This window comes from Choloepus didactylus, chromosome 21 (genome assembly GCF_015220235.1).
Source record: "Choloepus didactylus isolate mChoDid1 chromosome 21, mChoDid1.pri, whole genome shotgun sequence".
Lineage (NCBI taxonomy): Eukaryota > Metazoa > Chordata > Mammalia > Pilosa > Megalonychidae > Choloepus > Choloepus didactylus.
The window spans coordinates 17,947,799-17,971,019 of NC_051327.1; the positions used below are offsets into that span (position 1 = coordinate 17,947,799).

Consider the following 23,221-nt stretch of genomic DNA (forward strand, 5'->3'; position numbering starts at 1 on the left):
ATCGCACCAGACAACCCTAGCAGCTGCACGTTTCTTTCTTTTAGGTGTTCTCGGCAAGCCACTCGCATATTTATATATGTTTTGTTTTGTTTTGTTTTTTTGCCATGAAGAACCCCTGAGGGAACTAAATAGAGGCACCACCCCACGTGACCGGCGCCCCTCTGTGCTCCTGACGGTGACGACAGACGAAGGTGGACTCTTCCGGTGGAAACCCTGCCCGGGCGTGGAAGCACCACGTCAGAGCAAGCTGCAGTGGCTGGCTGGTGCCTGCGTCTCCACTCCGGGTCCGTGGACTGCACGGCCAGCAGCTCGGGGCTGGGGGTGCCCTCCCCGGCAGGCAGCTGCTCATGGACAGGTGCACGCACTGCTGCCGGGGTCTCAGGTCACGGCAGAGCCCAGCGCACGCTTCTGGGTTGGCACAGACGGAGGCGCCGGCAAATGGCCTCCCTGGAGAGACCACGGATCCACACCCTCGGAACGTCACTTGGGGAAGAACAGTCCTTCTTTAGGAGCCGTTTACAGTAAAGCACAGCAGGTGGGACCGGCCCGGCAAAACTAAACCCGTGAACAGGCACCGATGGCCACCTGGAGCGGAGCCCAGGCCCCATGTGCGGAGGATGGCAGCTGCCTCACCCCCTTTCGCAACAAAGAGGTGCAGTCAACAGAGAAGAGGACGACACGCTACTTATTATTTATTTTCAGTCCCCCAAATCAGCAAACAGAACCTTTAGGTTAAAACAGTGATTTCTGAAAGAAGGGAACTTTGCTCTACTCCGTGTAATTAAAAAGATGAAAAAAAGCTCCCTGGGCTAAGGAATGAATTGGGAGGGGGGCTCCGTCTGCTGGCTTGGCCATGCTTCTCTGCTTCGTGGACACCCTGCTCCTCATCTGGAGGCGCGGAGAGGGCTGGAGGGAGGAGGGGGCCCGCCACAGGGCTGGTGCTAAGTCAACAATCTGATTTGATGTTTCAGAACTAGAGCAGTTATTAAATTGGAGTGAAATGTGTTTGTTTATGTAAAGGTCTCTGTAGTCATCATGCCTCTCCTGATTTACTGCCATTTCTTCCCCAGTGCCTGGCACATGACTGAGAAGCTGGCGACAGACTCCGAACTCCATAGGATATATATGATGCCATTTAGATGACATTCAGAAAAAGGCAAAATGATGGGGACAGAAAACAGCCAGGGCCTGGGACAGAGCTGATGACCAAGGGACATGAGAGAATTATTTCTCATGTGTGTCTGTGTGTGTGTGTGTGGGGGGGGTAGTAGAATTATTCTATATCTTCATTGTCTAAACTCATAGGGCAGTTCTCTGAATAAAGTTAAGGATTTCACTGTATATAAATTATACTTTAATGAAAACACTTAGGAGTAAAGTGCTGGCTGAAAGAATGAAGGTGTGTCATTCCCTCCACACTTTCACTCGTTCAGTGACTCCACTGAGCCAGCCATCGAGAATCCAGCAGTGGACAAAGGGAGACAGATGGGACTGGGAACCCCACTCTGGGCTGCCTGGAAAAGTGGCCTTGCAAGGGAGCCTCAGAATTAACCAGGTAGTTAACCAGGTAAGTTGGGAGAAGTGGGAGGGACGAGGAGGGGGGCAGGTTGTGCCAGAACAGGATGTGCCAACCCGGGAGTGGAGAGGAACTGGGGGGTGTGAGGCATGGCTGGGAAGATGAGGCAGGGAGGGCAGGGTTGGGGACTGGGCTGTGTGGGGCCTGAGGCCGGCTCGGGGGACACGTCTGTGATTCGATCCCCGTGCAACCGGGAGCCGCCCATGCACAAGGATGGGCCAACCACTCACTTCTTCTGGAGACTCAAGGTGGACTCGAGAGGGTTGGCTGAGGCCTTGTCCGAAACAGCAAGAGCCTGGGACCCCTGTCACCACCAGAAAGCCAGGGGCCACAGCAGGGCATATTCATGCTACATCCCCAGCCCGGGAACGGCAGTGAGAAGGTAAGAGCTGGAGCCACGGTATCCACACCCAAAGCATAACAATGTGCCAAAAAGTCAAGACACAGAAGGAAACAGAGTGTAACATTTGTGTCAAGTCGGAGAGCTGGCGCACCAGTACTACACATTATGACTAGCTACTCGGATAATAGCGAGGGTATAAAATCACGTGAAAGAATGATAACCAGCACATTCGGGACAGGCAGTTTACTTCAAGAAGGAATGAGGTTAGGGAGGGGGGTGTCAACTCTTATCTTCAATGTTTTATTTCTTATAAAAAATATAGGATTAAATTACAATTAAAAATTAAGGTTGGATAAAGCTGGGAAATAGGTACATGTTGCTCACTACATTATTCTACAATTTTCTTTACATTTAAAATATTATAGACCTAAATTTTCAAAGGTCAGAAAGCAGATGAGTGCCCTGTGGTTTCAGCAGAGACTGAACTCGCAGACAGCAAGCCTGAGCCGGGAGGTTCCGGGGGCTGTGGTGTCACCCCGGTGAAGGCAGAGGGCAGCCTGGAAGAGGGCACAGTGGGGATGGGGAGAAATACGCCGACTCACAAGCAATTGCTGAGACGCCTCGGCACACCGAGTGACCGGGCGTGTGGGGGGCACTTACTTCGGGGGGCACACTGCAGGAGGAGGATAAGAGGCCACATTTTATCATCCTCGTGCTAAGAGCAGCCACTACTTAAGGTGCCGTTCACTGTGCACTTACGTGTGCCAGGCCTGTGCTGAGGTTCACGTGAATCAAAGAACCCAGTCCCGCGAGGTGGGCACCTTCACTGCCCTCAGCTTACCGAGAGGAGCCATCGTGCCCAGAGTTACACAGCCGGGCGCTACCAGGTACTCCATGTTCTAAACTGCCCACCTGTCCCGTGGGTGGTGCCCACAGTGCCCGGCGGCCCCACGGCCATCAGCGGCCGAGCCAGTGGGCCTGCCTTCTGGGCACAAGCCTCAGGAACATGAGAAGCCGCAGAGAGCCATACGGGACCAGGGAGGGAACCGAAGCGCATCAAGGTCGAGTGTGCTGAGGGTGATTCCACAGGGTTTCAACCGAGGCTCCCAGCCGCCCACCCTCCAGGCGAGGAGCAGAGGCTCAGGCAGGCAGTGCGATGTGCTCACTTCGCACGGACGGACCCGGGGTCCTGGCTACATCAGGAGAGGGATGTCTCGGTGTTTCCCTGTCCAGACATCTACTAAGGACCACAGTGATTCTGAATCATGATGGCCTGCCTTCTCGTCCTTCATTCATTCACCTTAAAAGCACCTGCTTGGTGTCATGCACCCTACTAGGCCACTGGGGATAAAGGAGAAATTAGACAAAAACCTTGCTTTCTAGGAGTCTGCAGCCCGTGGGCTTGGGACAACTGAAAACAAGTCATTTCCAGATTTTAAAAGCCCAGCTATGCAGCAACAGTAAGGTGTGACATTTAAAAAGTGATCCATTACAAGGCTTCAAGTCTTGCATAAGAGTAGCTTGGTTAGTAAGCCACGGAAGGCAAAGACAGTGACTCAGGGTCCTCTGAAATACACAAGGCATTCAGGAACTCTAAAGAGATTACGAAAAATATTAAATTCCTGAACAGCAGGCAAACAACAGCTGCCTTAGGTTTTCAATAGAAGCCAATTGAGAATGCACAGCCGCCGTAATTTTCAGGGACAAATCTCTCTGCAGTTTATCCGATCCACTGCTTAAATTTCCATACCTGGCCCTCTCTCTGCAGTAATAAAAACCCAAATTCCATTTAGCGTTCATTTGAGCAGTCAGGATAAAGTTGTTTCTTATTATCTCCCCACTGTGTAAAAAACAGCTTGAAGGTAGGAAGTCAGCAAGCATTTTCACCAAAAAGTAATTATTGTAAGTGACATTTTTACTGCTGGCCTGCCATAAGGCGAACCGCGCATTCGGAAGGACAAGTTGCTGAAACAAAATGACAGGGGACTCTGTGACATTCTGACAAGAACCCAAACATCATTTAACTGGTGGCTGGTCCGATGCACCACTTTTCATTGTGTCCATAGGTTGGGCTCTGCGTCCATGCCAAGCCGGGAAATTCCAAGCGTTTACAAAGACAGACAAGCACAGAGAGACAGGCGAGACGAGGGAGAATATGAAAGGAGAAGATGAATAGGAGGCTGCAAGCAGGGGCTGGGCGCGGCCTGATCACAGCCTGGCACGGACAGAGGTGAGCGGGCGAATCGACCACAAGGAAAAGAAAAGGGAAGGGCATGGGCGCGGGGCCCTGAGAGCTGTCCAGGGCAGGGATGGGATAGTGGGTCTGAAGTGCCCAGTGCTGTGTCCTGGGGTCAGGGGAGCCCGAGGAGATCACACCAAGCCCGTGTCGCCACGTGGAGAGGACACACTGCTCACCTGGAAGAGGCCCGAAGGTCTCTCTGCATCAGTGGGAAAAGTGACCCAGGTGTGGCCTCCTGTGTTTTAGTCACAAACTGGCAAGGCCGGTGCCACACAGGAACACGAGACCCGCTTGTGCGACCCGTTCTGCTATTTCTGAACTCCATACTTTTCTTCTGCGGTGGCAGCTCCAAGGGGCTCGTCGGTCCCCAGACTTTGCCTTTCAATCTACTAGCGGATACCTTTCTGGAAGGATCTGCCATGCTTCTAGAGTCAAATATCTCTGCTGGGCACAACCAACATAACAGCAGGGAGCGTTTTTGAGACAGAGTGATATTTTGGCTGATGAGCAGCAGCTTGAAACAAAATCTATGGATACTTTAATAGATGTCACAGAGACACTCCGGAAGTTTCTGCACTACACATCTCTCTACTGAGAAAGAAACAAAAAAATAATCTAACAACCTACCAAGGCACATCAGAGAAGAAGCCAAAGTGACCAAATCACAAAGCAGTCTTCTTTCCACAAAGGCCAGGTGCCCACACCTGACTCCAACCAGCCAGTCGGGAGAGAGCCTCACCCGCAGGTCCAATTCCTGAGGGCCCCGGGCCGGCCTTCTTCCCTCCTGAGGAAGGTCCACTCCCGAGCAAGTGGCAGCGCCACGCAGCGAAGCAGCCCCCCAACCCAGGCCCAGGCAGGGCCCACCCTCCTGGCCTGCCCCTGGGGTAGCAGCCACTCCTTGGCCCTCAGCGAACCCTGGCAAGGCCTTAAATCAAGGAAAATTTGAGCAAACCTAATGAATCACTTTTCTGTCCATAGCAGAAAGGGGTAACCTGGGGAGGGCTGGGGCGGGGGTGGAACAGTGCTGTGGGGTCAGGGGAGGCCTGGGAGGAGCCAGGGAGGCTGGGTCGGGATGTCTGCTGGGCCCAGGAAAGGAAGCCAGCACCTCAGTTGGTTTTTCCTTCTATAAAATGTCAGAGCAATGTGCTCCCCTCTCTCAAAATATCCATGCACCCCACCCCCTGCTGGGACCAAAGTCAAGACAGATCAGATGAGCCTGAGGTCCCTGGCGTAGCGAGTGCTGGGGTGTGTGCGCCTGGGCATGGGTGTGTGAGAGGCCGGCACGCAGGCCAGTGGGAGCTGGACCACCCTCACCGCAGCACCCGGCGGGCAGGACGGGGACGCAAGAAACACTGCAGGTACTGCCGTGGGGAATTCACTCCCAAGATCGACAGGCTTCCGCTCTCCCATCAGTGACCACCAGGTGCAATCCAGCACTTTGGGGATGTTTTCCACTCTCCTCTTTTCCTTCTTCCCAAACTGGGGAAGTACGCTAGGGAAGAGAACTGTAGGAATTCTGTGTGGACCGAAAATGTGGAGACCAGGCCACTCCTCCCGCAGCCCCAGCTTGGCCTCTGAGCAGGTCCAGCACGGGACCCGGAGGACAGCCGTGCCCTCCCCCAGGGATCACTGTTTTTCCTGTGTATCCTTCTATAAGCTCTTAAGGAAATAAGCTCGTCACAAGCAGAGTTTGGAAATATTAAAAATTAAAAACCCTCCTTAAATTACAATTCAATCTTTATAGTGAACTCAAGAGTCTGGCAAGATTGCTCAAGCGATACTTGGCGACACAGTTGGCTCGGCTTCAGCAGCACACGATGCTCCCTGTTCCCAGATTTCCTACAAATCCACACTGATTTAGAAATAATGCGTCCAAATTACCTTCAATAACCTTATTACTGAACCAGCTGTGTGTAGGAACACTTACCAACGCGTTCCTGTGCATTCAGAGAAAACGTATGTCATACAAACAGTCTAAATATACATTACTGAGGTGGGAAAAAACAAACTCTCTAGTTAAATTGCTTTGCTGTAATCAAAGATTAAACACAAGTGTGAGCGGGTGTGTGTATGTGCTTGCACGTCCTTTCTTTTTCCTCCTGGTTCGTTTCTGTCTGGGGAAACTTGCCCACCCCTCACTGCTGGTTATTCTCCCTGGTGGGTGGCTCATGCCACCATTCTGATGGTGGAATTAATCTTTCTAAGGGCAGAGGGGCTAGAAGGTGGTTTTAAGTCCTGTTTTCTGTCGGAGCCTTCTAGGCCGGCAGCCTGGAAGCTCTCCTTTCCCCAGGTACCTGGTGGACAGCAGGCTTCAGGGCCCATCTGTGCACAGGACATGGTGTCTGCCCCAGGAGCTGCCACCTGGCGGGTGGGCAATGTTAGGGCTCTGATGGAATGTTCCTTAGGAGCCCAGGACTGCAGCCAGTCCGACATGCCAGGGTGACGGGCTGCCTCGCAGCTCCAAAACCTTGCACAGGTGAGGGAACCAATTTCTGGCCCCACCCAGGCCCCAGGCCTTGCTGAGCAGGGCCAAGTGACATTTTTGTTTTATGCAATGGTATCAGAAAAGCAATTAAGGTACATTATTTTACACATCCTCCTAATCTCTCCATACTGCTTTACTTAATTTGTGATGAAAGTGTTGAGAAAGGGTACTTAATGTAGGACAGTCAGTAAAAGTAATTTATCATCTTCCCGCTTCAGTGCTCCCGTTATCGGCGAACTCCTTTTCTGCATTCATCATGCAATCAGCCTATTATTTGCATATTAATCAGGCAGTGGACCATGAAGGAACGGCATCCCAGCCAAATGCTGCACTATCTCGGGAGAAACACTCAGTAATTATCATACATCAGTGTTATGATGTGGTAATTGATTATAACATCTTCTGACTGCCCCTGGGGAGCCCCACTGCTAACCCAGCGTCAGGCACTCTGGACAGATACCCCCCAAATCAGTCCTCTCAGAGCGCTCTGTTGGTGGCGTATTGATCCTCTTTTCCAATTTCCTGAGGTATTTAAATCACGTGAAACAAACTGACCTTAACTTGGGAACGGGAAGGTCTAACTGGGAGAGGAGGGGTCCTTCGGGGCTTGGCGTGTCCCCCCCACCCCCAGCCTCTTGCCTTCGGAGGTGCTGCTTCAGCTCACATAAAAGTTTCCTTATCAAATAAAATGCTGTCACTCCAGTACCTCCTAAGTGCAAAGTTAGTACAAAGGTAGTTTGGCTGCTTTATTTAGGTGCCAAACGACAGGCTAATTTTGGCCCTCTGGTAAAGGACAAACCCAACACCTGCCAATTCAGACGCGGCCTATATTTAGGAATTCAGTTCCAAAGGGATGAACAAAACACACACTCAAGATGGAGCCGGGGAAGGAAGGCTCCTGGCTCACTCCCACTGTATCCAGCACGGTGCCAGGGGGGTCTCCCTCTTAAGCCCCCCAGGGGGCCTGAGTGTGGCCCCAGGACCAGTGCCATGGGGCTGGGGGTTGGGGTACCGGGCTGGTTCTGGCCCTGGCAGGGAGGAGGGCAGGACAGCTGAAGGGCGGAAAGGAAAGGGCTGCGGGCCACTGCGTGTATTTTCCTTGAATTTACATGGGAAAGGGTTTCCAAGAAGCATGTCCCCTCTATCGTGTGCCCAATGGGTCATAAACCTACATCCGATGCAGGCAATGACGCCCCACCCCGCCGCCAGCTCCCTGGATGAAACCTGGGAGCTGCAGCCCAGGGTGACGAAGGCATCTGATTTTCCATCAGTCGTTTGCTTTATCTTGCTGCCCCTGAGTTTTTAAATTTGTCCACTCAGATCTGAACCCAGTTTTGAGCCTTGTTTTGAAGTGTGGCCACTTGGGGAGGTGCCACGTTCTCAGGGCTGGAGGAGACTTGCCTGGAGGGGCTGGCCGCTTGGGACCTGGGTGCCCCTGGGTTCCTCCAAGGACTGTGGGCCCCCCCTACCTCCCCCTCCTGACCCGGGGTAAGTCACCTCTCATCCCTGAGCCCCGGTTTCCTCAGTCCCTAAGAAGGGGGAAGGGATTTCTACTATTTTAAGGACTCCAGAGGTAAGTGTTAACAGTATACGACCCTGTGCCTGGCACATACAAGATGAAATACAGGAGTTTCCTCATTTCTCCTGCCTCGTTCTGAAATCACCTGGGGATTTTAGGCATTCCAACATCCTTCATCCCTTCCCTAGGCCTACACCTTTGAAAACCTACATCCTCGTTTGCTCTTATGACCTACTTCTGCGTTGTGTACTCAGTGCCCAATGTGCCGTAAGGTCTGTTTTCCCAAGAAAGCCTGGATGGGGAGAGCGGAGGGGTGACCAGAGGCCCCGTGGCGAGGGCCTGTCCAGCCCTCCTCCAAGAGGGGAGATGAGGGGTTCCAGCATGGAGGTCCCCAGGGAGGACTCGGTTTCAGGCAAACTGACCCAAAGGACTGTGAGTGAGTTGCTTTTACCACTTGCCCAGGCCACCAGTCACACCGTTTCAAGACCCAGTGGCCCAGTTCTGTGCTACTTTGCCCCTGATGGCTCCAGTGATGAACCTGACCTGTGATCTTATTCCTAAAGCTCAAGACTCTGGGTCAACTTTAAGGACAGGCAGAAGGACAAGCACCTTCCAAAGATGGATGGCATTGCACAGAAGCCAAGGCCCTGGAGAACTGCGGGTGGGTCATCTGTCACCTGACCCTGGAGCCAGCACCCCTCCACCCCCACCCCAGCACAAAGGAGTGAGCGGCCAGACGGGGAAGCCTTCCCTCCGTTCAGCTGCAAAGCTAGAGCACCAGCATTGCCCGAGTGCGCACGCATCACCCTACAGATCTCCATGCACACGTAAAATGGCCCCCGGTGGCACTAGCCGCAGTGGTGGCGGTCAGTCACTTAAATAGCACCGCTCTGTGCCACCTGTTTTCTGGGGGCGTTTCTACACCGACTCGTTCATGCCTCCATCAGTCTCGGAGGTAGTTGCTTCAGGTTCCCACTTTATAGAAGCAGAAACAGAGGCCCAGAGAGTTCTAGTCACTCGCTCAGGGCTGCACGGTCAGAGTGCAGAGGCAGGTCAGCTCTCGGCTGTCTGCTCGGACGCACCGCTCCAGCCGGCTGCCCCGGCTGTGCTCTGAAAATACATCTAGAGGTCCACCAGCAGTGACTGCTTAAATACAGTATGGTCTATCCCGACAAAGGGAAGCCTTGTAGCTGTAAAAGAGAGGACGAAATTCTTTATGCACTGACTCAGAAACGTTCCCAACATGTGTCCCTCAGCAAAAAGAGCCAGGCTTGGAGCTCGAGTACCCCTCGTGCCCGTCTGTGTGGAACAAGCACCTGGCAGCTCTGGCCATCTCTGAAGGATGGACAAGAGACTGGGGACAGTTCCTCTGTGAGGACAACTGGGTCGGGAGACAAAGAGGAAAGGAGGCTTATTTTTAAAAAAGGGCGTAAGTCCTATTTAAAACTTATGTTTTGTAACCACGGGCATAGTACTTATTAAAAAAACCTCACAAATTGTAATTTAAAAATAAAGTCAACTAATCTTTCTCTGGCTACTCTAATACTCTCTGCCCTTTTTAGTAAAGCAGAGGGACGAATCCCGCTCTAGGAACAGAGACCTTGGGGACAGGCTCGTGACGGACCAGCCTCTCCGGAGCTGCTGTGACTTGGTGCAAGGAGCCGGGGCTCTGGGGTGGCTGTGGTGGAGGCTGGAGGCCTGTGTAGGGTCCCTCCTCACTCGTGAGGACAGTGGTGGCTTTGAACACATCGAGTGGGCTGCCCCGCGCAGGAGCTGGCCGCCCCTGGGGACGCCTCTGTAGGATCTGCAGGTGTCGCCTGTGCTGAGGGGGATGGGGTTGGCGGGCCTGCCCCACCCCTCATCACGGGAGAGGAAGGGCCTGCCACGCTCCCTCGGCCCTGATGTGTTAATATAGCAGTTTCAGGATCCCTGGCGCTTCCCAACATGCATCCCAGAAACGTCCGGAATGGCTTGGAGAGAGCAAAAAGCTGCTCACACACACAGGCGATAAACGGGTTTTCCACTTAGGATACAGGTGATCTTAAGTCCCGTCTCACGTGGGCTTCTGAGAGGTGCATCCTCCTTTGCTGAGGTGTGTGGGGCCCCAGCTGCCACCTCCAGCGGCCTGGGGACCGTCTCTCTTGAAGGGTCAGCGGCAGCCCAACCAAATCTCTTTTTACCTTGGCTCAGCCAAGGTCAGGTTGAAATTTCTGAAGGGAGTTGATTGCAGGTAACATAAGTGTAGGATCCTTATGCCAGGGAAAGTAAAGCGAGCCCTCAACCCTAGGATGCAGGAGGTGTTTGTTCCCCAGCTCTGCCTTCAGCTCAGTTCCTGGCTGGCTCTGGGGCACACGTGCCCCCCGATCTGCAGCCTCCTCACCCCTGCCATTTGGGCCCCGGGCTACTGTTGCCCACTGTCCGGTGCACCCATCCTCCCACTGCATCGTTTTTGCTTTCCAAGAATGTTCTCTGAGGCCTCGTGAGGCCCAGTCCGTGGCCCTGACGGTCCCTCTTGGACTGTCTGGCCGGCCTGAGGCCCACTCAGCTGCTGCTGCCGTGGCCGTTCCAGAGAGCTCTGGCCAGCACCCTCAAGTCCTCACTGCTGGGTGTCCAGCCTGGGGATGTGGTCAAGCGGAGAACGCTCTTTTCCCTGGTCATGATCCGTGGCCCCTGCTTAGTTCTTAGATGAGCGATTTCTCCCCTCACCTCCCAAAGTGTTCTCCAGCCTCTGAGCTGCGATCTCTTCAGCACGTGACAGCGAGAACATCAGGCCCCACGTCGACTGCGGCAGGCTGAGGGCCTGGGGTTCAGTGCTGTCTGGGGCGGGTCACCGAGGACCCCTGAAGGCGCTGGGAGAGCCTTTCTTTCTTGACCACCCACAATTTCCTTCTTATTTACAAATCTCAAGGCAGCAGTATCAACAGTATTCTACAAAAAGAAAAGCCAGACCCTTCCATCACCCATTACTGTCACTCTAAGGGGTAAAAAAGGTCTCTGAATTTGGGGCTGCTGATGGCTTCACCTGTCTCAAAGGTTCTGTGGCCTCCTCACACCTCCACACATGCCTCTGAGCCTCTGCCCCTGCCGAGCCCGCCACCTGGAAGATTCTCCTCCCCAACCTGTTCGCCCTTCCTGGCCCAGCCCGTCTCCTGGCTCCTGCAGTCCCACGGGGTCTCCCCGTGGCCCGGCACCCCCAGGCCAGAGGACAGCCAACAGGAAGGCAGGTTGTCTGGAAACAGAAACCTGTCGGTTCAGAGCTGGAAGTGGAGAGTGACTCGTCCGAGCCACTCTTGTTAAAATAAAAGTGTCCCACTGCAGGTTACAACCAAGAAAGCAAGCAGTGAATGGGGGCCCTTAGCTCTTTCTGAGCCACCATATTTACAGCCGAGTGGGTGGCCGAAGACTGAACCCCCAAACCAAATGGCGAGCAAGGCCCACCTGCTCAGGAAGAGATGCTTCTCAAGTGCTCTGCACGGCACTTTCCAATCTGTGGGCAGCTTTCCAGAATTTTCTTTTGTTTTTGATCTGTTGTCTGTGGTCTATGTTGTCTATGTTGTCTTAGGTACAAATCTTTTCAGCTATTCAAAATAAACAAGGGTTGGGATGATTCCATTTGGGAGAACCAACGAGCTACCTGTACTAATAAATTCTGATGACAGACAAGAGAAAAAAACAAAAAGATCTAGTCTAGGGCATTGACCAAGGAGCTTGCCTGCCCCAGACATGAGCATGAAATTTTCTGGGGTGCCACTGGCACCCCCTTTGCCTAAGAGCATGCCAGCCAGATGTCCCATCCTGACCTTTAGTCATTAGGGTTGAGAAGACACGTCAGCACCCTACTGCAGAGTTCGGAGCACCAAAGCCCTGGGCGATGTGGTGGGCACTAATGGAAAGCCCCGACGCTCATGGGACAGGCCCATCAGCTTGGCCTCAGCAGAGGTGCCATGGCCATGAGAACCTCCTGGGCCTGCGGCTGTCACATCCAGGAAGCGGCACATCGAGACCACCCAGGCCGGAGATGGACGGCTGCAGCTGTCTTCCCAAAGAGACAGCTGCCATTCCCTGATGGAGAACAGCGAATGGAGCCATCTAATTCTCCACGGCTGGAGAAGGCTGGGAACCTGCAGTTCCTGACCGACCCAGGAAGGAGTTGGATGTCTTATGACTGAGCCAAGGTGACTGGATCACGCTTTCACTTGTGCAGCTTACAATAAGGCACCTGCATCTGGTTTGTGAGCGGAGTCATAACAGCTTGTTAGCTACAGTAATGAAATGCTCCCGTATTAAAAACTACGAGGCTCAGGGTATTGGGCAACTAACTCTTCTCTATCAACTCTCTATAAAGTCATGATGAACGTCACAGCCAGGATCATCTCTGGTCCTTTCCCTTTTCTCTTCCCCGTTTAGAGTTGTCTTTTGTCTCCATCCTTCCCTAGGGGTAAAAAGATTAAGGACCTGATGGAACTGTGACCATGAAATGAGTTTTAAAGAAGGAAAAAGGGGAAAAAAATTATCCAATGGTTTGACAGATCACAATCCCTTTATCCAGCTACCAACCTACACATGCAACTTCAAGAATATCTCAAAGTTCTCTTTTCTTGGAAAAAATTGCTAACTGATGAGCAATGACTGCAGGCCACACTCTGAAAACACAAGTCTTGTCAGCCCCTCCCTTCTCCTTCTAGAACCTTCTTTCTGTTCCCCTGGAAGTGGCTATTGCTGAGCAGTGTGAGGTCACTGAGGAATGATTATGCCCGGAATGGAAGGCAAACAGAAGGGAGACTCAGAATCAACCCCCAAGGACCATCTTCAACTGAAGTTTTCCAGATTAGATCAGAGAGGGCCCGGGCTGTGAACACCACCCCTCCCCTGCCAGCTCCTCTCCCCTCCAGGCCACCGGGGACTTTGAAAGAAGCCAACCCCCAAATGTTTGCTTACCACTAAATAGAAACGTTGACTAATAGGAGATACCTTAATGGGTAACCGATCTCAAGTTTATACTTCGAAAAAAATTTTTTTAAGTTACTCTGTAATTGCCCAGAACCCTCTGTTCACCTTACTCTTTGTCCAGGCCCCGTCAGCTTCCAGGGAAAAGCGACACCTGGGTCACCGGGGATCCCAGTGGCCAAAAACAGCCTCAACTTCCCTTACCACCCCAGGGCTCGGACTATCCATCCCACCAAGAAGGATAAAAGGATGATGCAGTTGAAACCTCTCTCTTATCGTAGCACTGATGGGCAGGTCTGACAGAGAGAGCTTCCTGGGTGAGCGGTTAGCTGTTAGACGGGTGAGGCCGCTCCCTTACGGGCACCCTGTCCCCACGGCAGCTAAGCCCAGACCCGGCTCACAAGGCCCACACCTTCAGGGCGATGGGACTGCAGCTTCTACAGGAGGCAGCAGAAGGCAGGTCTTCACTTCCGCATCTGGGAAGAAAAGTCCGCCGCCAGGCCAGTTTGGAGGCCTGGACTCTCGGGTGCTGGCTATTTCCTGCCAGTATTTGGGAAGAGGGGTTCCCTCCCTGAGCCCCAATTACCTGCAGCCACCTGGTCCTGCCCTGCTGAGTGGCCGCCAGGACAGACAGCACATCCTTCTGAGTCCAGAGGCCTCTGGAAAGGATTCCGCTGTCGCCATGGTGAGTGCAGGGGATCGGAATCCTGCGGAAATCCTAGCACCGGAAGGCTTTCCTCCTTGCTTGACTCTGCTTCCTCAGCGAAACTAATTTTTTTTTTAAACTGTCAAGGAAGAGATTCTAGAGTCTTCTGTAGTCCAGTGACTCAACCAACACTCACCATTATAAAATAATCCGATCTTCCTAATCTAAATTCAGTATACCAAAAGCGCAGCTTCCTTAATTGTTAGACACGTTCTCGAAAAGCTAACAATGACAGTAAAGAAATTTCACTTAAGGAAAACTATCACCCGCCATCTTACTACCGTGTACTATAATCTCTCTTTTCATTCTGACCAGGACCTTCTAGTCTTCCTGATCCCACAAGGCAACAGTTTTGCTCAGTCACTATCGTGATGTACGACATTTAAAATTTTCCTACAATTTAAGAAATATTTTTTCCATTTTTCTCCACCACCATGATTATGTTTCTCTGGGCGGTTTCCCCATTGCTGACTGTCAACGGTGGAACTGGGAAATCCATCTCCCCTCTCGCCAGGAGGACACAGGGACCTCACAAGGTCCGATGGGAAGTTCTCCGGAGGCTCCTTGCCTTCTCCGTGCTCCCCCTCCAACCGCAGGCTCCCCACGTGTTTTGAATGACTTTATTTTAACAAATACTATTTACATTCCTCCTAGGAGCCCAGAGTGTTTTTCCTAGATTGGAAATGTGTCTGTTGCAGGAACGTTCCAGCACAGTGGCGACTACCTGACACAATAAAAAGCAAAAGAATCCTTCGTCAGGGATTTGTTCGGACACTGAGGTTTTGGCCTCGATCGGAACAGACCTGGGACTGTGGGAGATTTCCTGTTTTATTTGGGAACAAGGGGTTTTGATTGAAACAGTTTTAATCACATTCTGCCAAGTTTGATCCTGCCTCTGCTGGGGCAGCAAATACTCAGAGAGTGTAAGGGCAGGCCAACTTTCCATTAGAGCAGGAGGCGAGACTCATTTTCCGCACAAATGTCCACAAAACTCGAGCATAAACAGCTATGTCCGTTACTTTCCCTCATGCATTTTGAACGAGAGCCAGTGCTGGATGAGGCTTCGGGATTTTCTCATTAAACTGGCCAACCCGGAAACGAAGCAAGCGGGCATTCCACCTGGTCCTTCTGTGGCTGGACCAGCACTCCATTTAGATGTGCAGCCAAGAAAACCGAGTGAGACACAGCCTTTGTCCCCATTTTGATCAAAATCAAAAGAACACCTAAGACACAAAAAGTCTCCGCCGGGAATGGAGCTGCAGCCCCCCGGCCGCCCGCCGCATCTGTGCGTGAGGCTGACTACCCCGAGCAGCAGCAGCCGCGGCTGCCCAGCTGTTCCCCTCCCTGCACATGCTTTCCCTTGTAAAACCGCTGGCAAGCTGGCGGGCTGCATGCTCCTCACTTAGCTTTGTTTGTGTTCTCAATGAATCAATGGGATATGGAGACTAATCAACATGTTTAGAAAAATAAAGAAAGGGAAAAAGAGGACTGGCTCATGATGCTGCCGGCTGTGCCGCGAGGCCGGTTGAACAGCTCTGCTACATCCCGGGCTCAGCAAGGGAGGGGGCAGGAAGAGGCCACGGAAAGGGGTCCGGGAGCAAAGGGAACGAGAGAGGGGTCTCATGGCAGGAGCGAGGCCCCAACTGGAGACCCCACAGACCCACAGGGCCTGTGGCTGCTGGTGGCAAGCAGCCCCGACCCCCCGTCCCAGGCTGTGTTTCCAACCTTAGCCCCGCTCTTCTGAGCACGGCCGGCTCTGTCCTCCCATCCCACCTGGAGTGGCTTCCAGGAGACCCTCTGCCACTTCCTTCACGCAGCTCCTCCCGCCCCACGACCGCAGTTTCAAATCTGCCCCTCCCCTGACCCCGCTATGGGGCACTACGTGCCCACCCTGTCCCCTCCTACTAGATGGTAAGCCCTGGCACAGAGACTGTCTCTGACTTGGATCCGTCCCTGGTCCCGAACACAAGGCCCTGCACTTAGGGCCCACCAGACGGATGGAAGGACACGGCTGCGACCAAGGACGTGGTAGGAAAGCCCTTTGCCCGGCCGGCTCCTCCCTCGTAGGAAACCAGCAGGCCCACCCCCAGCAAACCCAGAGCGAGGGGTCCTTGCAAGTCTCCCCGCTACAGACCAGAAGGACAAGAAAACATAAAAGGAAATAAAACATTTCATACAAAACCAAGAGAATGCAGCTAGTTACCTGAGCTCACACAGCCCTGCTGGAGGGGGTCCTGTAGTGACGTCACAGAATGGAGGACTAAATGAGAAAAAGGTCACAATTAAATGAGGAAACAAGCCCAAGGGTTTAAAGCCTCTAATGTCCTGAGCACAGCAAGGGTGGAGGTATGTGTGTGTGTGTGTTGGGGGGGAGGGTTGGGGGCATAGGGTCCACAAAGGCCCACGGGCATTTCCCACTCCTTGGAGCAGAAGATTGGGGTGCTGGGGGTCCGTATAGGCAGACAACGTGCTGCTGGTGTAGAGCAGCCCCCACCCCCCAGGCCCGGGAGCAAGTGAGGCCACCTCCCTGGCATCTCCCACCTCTGGGCCTTGGCTGATTTTCTTTCCCGATTCTCTGCCTTAGCTACTTGACTTTTACAGCTATTTATGCATAAACAGCATTTTCTTAATTGGTAACTCATTTTCTTGCTGCTTATAAAATTAGCTAGGCACAGTCTTCTCTCTCCTAACAGCTAAAGTCAGTCCCATGGTAACAGGTTTGGAGGGAGGCGGGCAGTTCTCTGGCTCCAAGTGCCAGCGAATGGGGCCCGCGTGGCTGGCAGCCTTCCGGGTGAGACCCCCCTCCCCGGGCCCAGCGGGGGGCGGGGCAGCCGTTACCTGGCCCTTGCTGCTGCCCCTGGACGGGCAGGACGCCCTGGCCCAGCTCGCCGTTCAGCCAGAGCTGCATGCGGATGAAGGGCTCGCGGCCTTTCTGGGTCAGCTTGCTCCAGGGCTTCGGCCGGGACAGCATGTCGCTGACACTGCCCTGGGACAGGCCCAGCACCTTGAGGAACAACCGAAAGACACACGCCTGTCAGAACTGAGCTTTGTGCAGTGAATGCAAACACAGCTGTTGAGGCTCAGCAGAGACCCGGCAGCATGCAGGGGTCGCCTTTAGGGCCGACTTCTGGGCCCAGAACCACAGCTTGGTGGGTGGCAACTGCCCGGGGTGGGAAACAAGCCTTCCAGGATCCCCACGGGTTGGTGTCCTGCTGCAGGGGTCACGTGCCCAGCCAGAGCTGAGGTCCCAGCTCTCAGTGTGAGGCAGGCTGGGAGAGGCTCTCGTCCCAGGGCCCTGGTCCTGCTGAGGCTTCAGGGCTGTCGTCAGGACACCCCGAGCAAGAGGCATTTGGAACCACCTTGCTCTCTGCCTGGCGGTGCCAGGAAAAGCTGAGGTATGGGGGCCAAGGACCTGTTTAAAGGTAGGAGTGGCAGATGTCGGGGGTTTGCACAGAGCACAGCTCCTTTGCAGGTGCAGGGCCAGGCAGGCGTTTAGGAAAGGTTTGCTCTCCCTGACCACATCTCACTCCAGGTGGGGGCCCAGAGGTGTGCTGGTGCGGAGCGGGGAGCTGGTCTGGGAGTGAATCTCGGCTGCAGACAACTGACAAATTGCATGTACGTCCCGAGGTTTCCTGTGCTCGCATATGGCCATGCATATGTATAGCTCAGACACCCCCACAGGACACAGATGCAGCCCCGAGATATTCAGGGGCTGCATCCGATCACTCTTTTGCAAAGTTCTCGAGTTCCAGAATAAACCGCATTCATGGGCCAAACAAGTTCAACTCTATTAAGTCTCTGCTAAATTTAAGGCATGAGCACAAATGTCTATTTAGATTTTCTCAAATGATATTTTTACAACACTGGACTAGAAATTTCAAGGGGCTTTAAATTCTCAGCCTCATCTCTGTTCACCCCTTCACCTTCTCTAAAATCAGGACAAAGAGTTCCCAATCAGACGTTGCAAAGATCCACGGCACAGAATGTTTCGAAGGTTGAAATGAAGGTGGGACAAGGCTGGTGGGGGGGATGGTGGTGGCTCAGGTGGGTCCTCGGAGGCCGCTGCTGACACAGCCCCGGGGCCCCCAGGAAGGCTGCCCGCCTCTTAACAACTCATTACTTAATCTAAAGCGATACTGGGGTGTTATTTTTAGTTTATATTTTACAGGCATGGTCAAATGCCACCATCAAAGTGCTGAGAAGAGAGGAGGTCTGGACACTCACCCACACCCTATCACGCTTTCAGGATCCCGGAAGGATGTGGTGGAAGGAAGGGGCGACTCTGGGCCGTGGCCCGGGCCTGCTCTGGGCGGCCCTACCTGCTGGTGTCGCCTCACCCTGGCGGGAACAACACCTGGTGCCTTCTGAACTGTTCCAGAGAGACACAAGTCTGCATGACGCAGCCCTCCCTGTCAGTGCCTCGTGGCTGTCTGAACACTGGCCAACTCTCTGTGTGGTCAGTTTGTGGCTCCTTTACAGCCCAAACTTTCTGCTGCCCTGTCTTTGGTGTTGAGGACTTGGCAGCCGAGGCCGGCCCTGAACTTTGTCACCTACCAGCCTGGGGCGAGGATTTAACTCCCCCGAGCCTCAGTTTCCTTACTGATCAAGTGGTGACTTCACCCTCCCCCTGAACGGCAGGTTACAAGAGGGGCAGGGGTGGCAGAGGGCCTCACTCGGGGCCGGGGTGCCAGAGCACACACTGGCCACCGCACTGACGTCAGGTTCTTTGGAACGGGCGACGGCCCCATCCTCCGCGTTAGATACATTTCGTCCTGAGCGACGAAGGGATGGGACACCCAGAGCCCCCGCTCGAGGCCCTCACCTTCTCCCCGAATATCCTCTGACAAATGCCGTTCTTGGCCAGCTTCTCCTTGACCTGCCGGGTGAGCTCAATGGTGTCCACGTCCTGGTACATGTAGATCTCGTACTGCTCCGGGGTCAGCGGGGGGACCGAGGGTTTGGAGGGCTTCGACAAGGGCACGATGGGGGAGGAGGGCAGGGGGCTGTTCTGGGGTGTCTCGCTGCGGCTGGCGCCCGTCAGGCTCAGCTCTGAGCTCTGGGAGTAGGGGGACTCGGCACTGGGCCACTCCTTCCAGTACTCGGCCGAGGAGGGCCCCTGCAGCTGGCTGCGCTCGGCCCGCGCCTGGCCGCCGCTGACCCTCTCCTTCCCGCTGCCGGCATCCTCAGCCTTCGCCTCCTCGGAAGCCGTGGCGGCGCTCCTCCTCTCGGGCTGGATCGTGCTCCACCAGTGGTCCTTCCAGACACCGCTGCGCCCCAGCTCGTTCTTCACGTGTCTCAGGACCCCTTGGGCAGTGTCCGCCGCTCCCTGGAGTTCCAGCCCAGGGGCTTCCTGGGCCTCCTTTTTGGGGGCCGTGGGGGTCGGCAGGGCAGAGACGCCGGGATCTGGCGCTGAGGAGGGCTTCTTGAGGGAGATGGCGAGCGGAGAGTAGCTGGACACCGACGACAGGGGTGAGGTGGCGATCAACTTGGGGGTCAGGATGGCGATGTCGGTCTGGGACAGGGGTGCTTGTTTTAAGGCAGGGTCGAGGGCAGCCTGCTGGGCCTCCATCTCACGGCGGGCTTGCTGCAGGATGGAGCGGATGGCATCGTCCGAGCTCCCGCTGCTGGACGCCGAAGGTGGCTGCGCTGGCTCTGCTGCACGGGGCAAACACAGAAGTGAGAGGTGAGATGCGGGCAGCCCGCCCCTGCGGCTGGGCACATGCAACTCTCACCCCAACTTCATTCTAACTCGACTCACCACCAGAGGTGGAGTGTACAGGAGAGCTACGCTGCTCTGCTTTTCCAACAACTCTTTCCCCATCAACGAACCTTTCGTGGATCTTGCCTGAGCAGGGATAACGGACCAGCATCGCTGTGCTGTGACCAGGTGCCCTCTAGTACACAGCCAAGCCACATGGCTTGTTGGGGGGGTGGGGTGGGGGGCGCTGACGGTCATGTCAGTGACATGCCAGCCTGGACTTGTGTTCCCTGATGATTCTTAAACTTAATGTTTCTCATGTCCTATGTTCCATAATTCTAGTGCTTCTGTCAAACTCTAGAAACATCATTTCTGTTAACTGCAGCGAGACTACAGTCTCCCCATGATTAATGGCCACATTTGCATTAGTGATCCAGGATCTAGGGGAGCTCCGATTTCCTTGGGAGTGGATAAGGAGGGCTGATGGGCGATGGAACCTCACCGAGGGACAGGGAGGAGAGCAGTGGAAATGAGGGTCGGTGGGGAACCCCTGACCCTGGAGCCCTGGGACCCTGAACTTCGGGAAGCTACAGGCCTCACTGTTCCTCTCTGTAAATCGGGGATGGCTGACAGACAAGATCAGCGATTTTTCACCAGGGCCTTGCATCAGAATCACCTGCTGGGCTTGTTAAGATACACATGCCCAGGTCCCAGCGGGGGGGGGGGCCTGATTTGGGAGGGGAAGGGGGCTGGGCCGACACCTGCGTTTCGGACCAGCTCCCGGCACCCTGGGGAGCGAGGACCTGGTTGAGAACCACAGGCTGGGTGTGCCAGCAGATTGCTCCAGCTCTAGTAATTCAGGATTCTACGACCTTCCCGACTCTGTCCTGTGTTCCCCAAGTAATATGCCCGTGCTGGGGGAGAACACTACGGGAGCTGGCTCTTCACCTGTCCCAAACGCTGCCTGATGAGGCCTGACATAACGCAACCCCTGTAAAGTCCTCTCGGAGCCCTCCCTTCCCTCACCCACACGTGCCTCCTAGCACCCACAGGATGAAAAAACTGAGGCTGGGGGAGGAAGGGGTGATAAGCAGAGTCAAATCTCAAAGCAACCCTTTCACACCAGATTCAGATGTCTCTGCTCCCCTGCTTGGGTTGCCCTGCCAACGATTCAGAGGAGCCGGGCAGCTTAAACCTCAACTCTGACTGGTTAGAACGAGCATCGTGCCGAATGGAAAGCTCCGTCACTGTCAGGCGTACGGCCTCATGGAGACAACTGCCTACCGTTCTGGGGTCACTGGCAGGAGGCAGATGGCAATAGAGGTGGGACAAGGGTAGGGACAGCTGGGCTTAAATCTGGGGTCTACCATTTAATGAACTTGGGCACAGTATTTCAACCCTGAACCTGAGTCTGAGAGTCCGGATAACAGGATAACAGAGACTGTCTCCAGGTTGTTGCGGGGATTCAGTTTGGGCTGGTGGAAAGAAGGTGACTATGCCCAGCGCACAGCTGGCACTGAGAAGGGGCACCGAGCTCACCCGCTGAATGAGCACATGCGGGCAGGGAGCCTGGGGCACTGGGTGGTGGCCTGGGCCCGGCTGTCAGGGCTGCCTGCTGCCAGCCCGGGGCAGGGCGTCCGGGCATGGGGGTCTCTTCTCCAGCAGAAGCTCTGATCTGCACCCGCAGCCCGGCCCACCCCTCAAACAATCAAAGCTCAACTGGAAAAAAGCCGAACGATGGAAATTCTCCCTTCAGGAAAAGCGGCTCTCAGGGATCTCGGAGCCTGATCCTGAGCAGGCCGCAGGGGGGGGCCATTTATCCGTGAAGACCTCCTGGGGAGCACCTCACGAGCAACATTCAGTTCCACAAAGCAGCTGCCAAGAAGTTACTTTTCACCCACTCTTTCTCAGCTGCGCTTCGTCAATAGGCTAGTTTTTAATTTCTAAGGTTGGTGATATCCAAATAACTAGCCTGTATTGCATTTAAAAAGGGAATTTGGTACAAACTGCGCACTAATTTTAAGCTGAGTGTTGGGGACTCTAAGGGCACACGCTTGGGTCACCGTTGGGCAGGGACAGGACAAATAGCACAGGCTCACTCCTCTCTGTGGCCGCCTAAAGGCCTGAGGACATATAGTCACTGCTGTTTTTTTTAAAAGGTCACTGCTGATGACCGAGCACTTGTGACAAAGCGTTTCATCGGGTCTGGGTGTGCGGCCGGGAAAGCGGACGCGGAGCCTACCAGCTTTCTGCACTTGCAGCTCCCTTTTGGCCTGTTCCAGGATGGACTTGATGGCTTCGTCGGAGCTGGTCTCCGAGGCGCGGATCCGGGTGGTGATGTTACCTGCGGGGAGAAGGGGCACCGTTGACACAGAGCAAACACCCTCAGAGGACAGCGGGGCTGCGTGCGGGCGTCACCCTGACACACGGGCTCAGGGCCGAGGCCCGTGACGGGCAGGAGGCAGGCGTGTGCCCCCACCTGTGCTTGCTGTGGACACGACTGCCCAGCGCGGATGTGACTGGGCAGGAAGGGCTTCCTACGGCAAACCTTACTCTGCCGGTGAGAGGGGCTCTCACCTTTGCCCAGTCTGGACGTCACCCCTGGGGTAGGTATCGGGGAGGACAAAGCGTTTAATCCCGTGTAAAAAAGATGACAGATGAAAAGGTAACTTTTTCTCATGAGTTTTTTGAAAACAACTACAACATCTGCTTTGGCTCGGGACCATATTTATTTGGTGCTGGAATCCCAAGCAGGACAAATGGGAAAGGATTAAAAAAAAGGATTGCAGCTGATTATCTACCAGTCATTTGGAGGGACAAGGTAAAGAGGCTGAAGATACAACTTAAAAATTTGCGATTCTATTATCCTATCCTGTCTCTTGTTACATTTTTGAACAAGGAAAGAAGCCTGCAGGAACCCCTAAAGGACACAGGTGAAGACACACGGATGCCACTGTGGCGAGGCGTGGGCCCCAGTGCTTCCGGAAGCCATTCACGTGTTTTAATTTTTCACTACCTTACTAAATATGAACCGCCACATTAAACCGTTTAAAAACAAGTAGACCCCGGGGAACAAGCCCAGTGAAGACGCCACTCCCGAGAGCACAGCGGGGATCGGCCACGAGGGTCCATGGGGGAACTGACTGCATTTGGAATCTGCCCACTCGGCGGGACCTTCTGGCATATTTCAGAGTGAAAAGTACGAGGAAGCAGCAGTATCTGATTTAACTAAGTCATTTCATCTTTCTCAGAGCAACAGCTGTTACTCTTCCACCTGCTTCCGAGAAAACAGGAAAGGAATAACTGGAATATTTAGGGGTTGGGAAGGGCCTAAGTCTTGGCCACGTGGCCCCCTTGTCACCCGCGTCTCACCTCTACTGCGTGGGACGGGCAGCTCAGGAGGGAGGGGACTGAGTGCTTGAGCCCGTGCTTTGTTTTATACTTACTAGCTCTGTTTTTCCATCAGGTTCCAGGCCAGAATCACACAGGACAGTTTTAACCCAAATACACAGCTAAGGACATGCTGCTTGCTAGGCCACTGACTGCAGAGAGAAACATCTGCCTGCGACATACCTTCAGACCCATTTCTTCGTTTCGGAACTTCCTGAAATAGTCTGTTCAGGCTCTGGCCTGGATTCTCTGTTGAAAAACAAGTGTGGTAAGAACAAAACAATCAGGGGGATGGTGGTGCTGACGATATGGGCTGTG

At 54.0% G+C, this 23,221-nt stretch overlaps 1 protein-coding gene across 8 annotated transcripts in view; it reads right to left on the reverse strand.

Annotated features, from left to right (window-relative positions):
- Positions 1-23,221, reverse strand: part of CUX1 (cut like homeobox 1) — a 362,321-nt gene that overhangs the window by 44,276 nt on the left and 294,824 nt on the right. For 4 of the 8 annotated variants that reach the window (XM_037815373.1, XM_037815375.1, XM_037815372.1 and 1 more), the window contains exons 16-20: positions 23,087-23,152; positions 21,756-21,857; positions 18,638-19,470; positions 16,654-16,819; positions 16,019-16,075 (exon numbers count right to left, since the gene is read on the reverse strand). The exons of 3 other annotated variants lie outside the window; for them this stretch is intronic. In XM_037815373.1, coding sequence (XP_037671301.1) covers positions 16,019-16,075; positions 16,654-16,819; positions 18,638-19,470; positions 21,756-21,857; positions 23,087-23,152 — 1,224 coding nt within the window. The remainder of the gene's footprint in view (positions 1-16,018; positions 16,076-16,653; positions 16,820-18,637; positions 19,471-21,755; positions 21,858-23,086; positions 23,153-23,221) is intronic. One more of the 8 variants, XM_037815374.1, reaches the window with a different exon arrangement.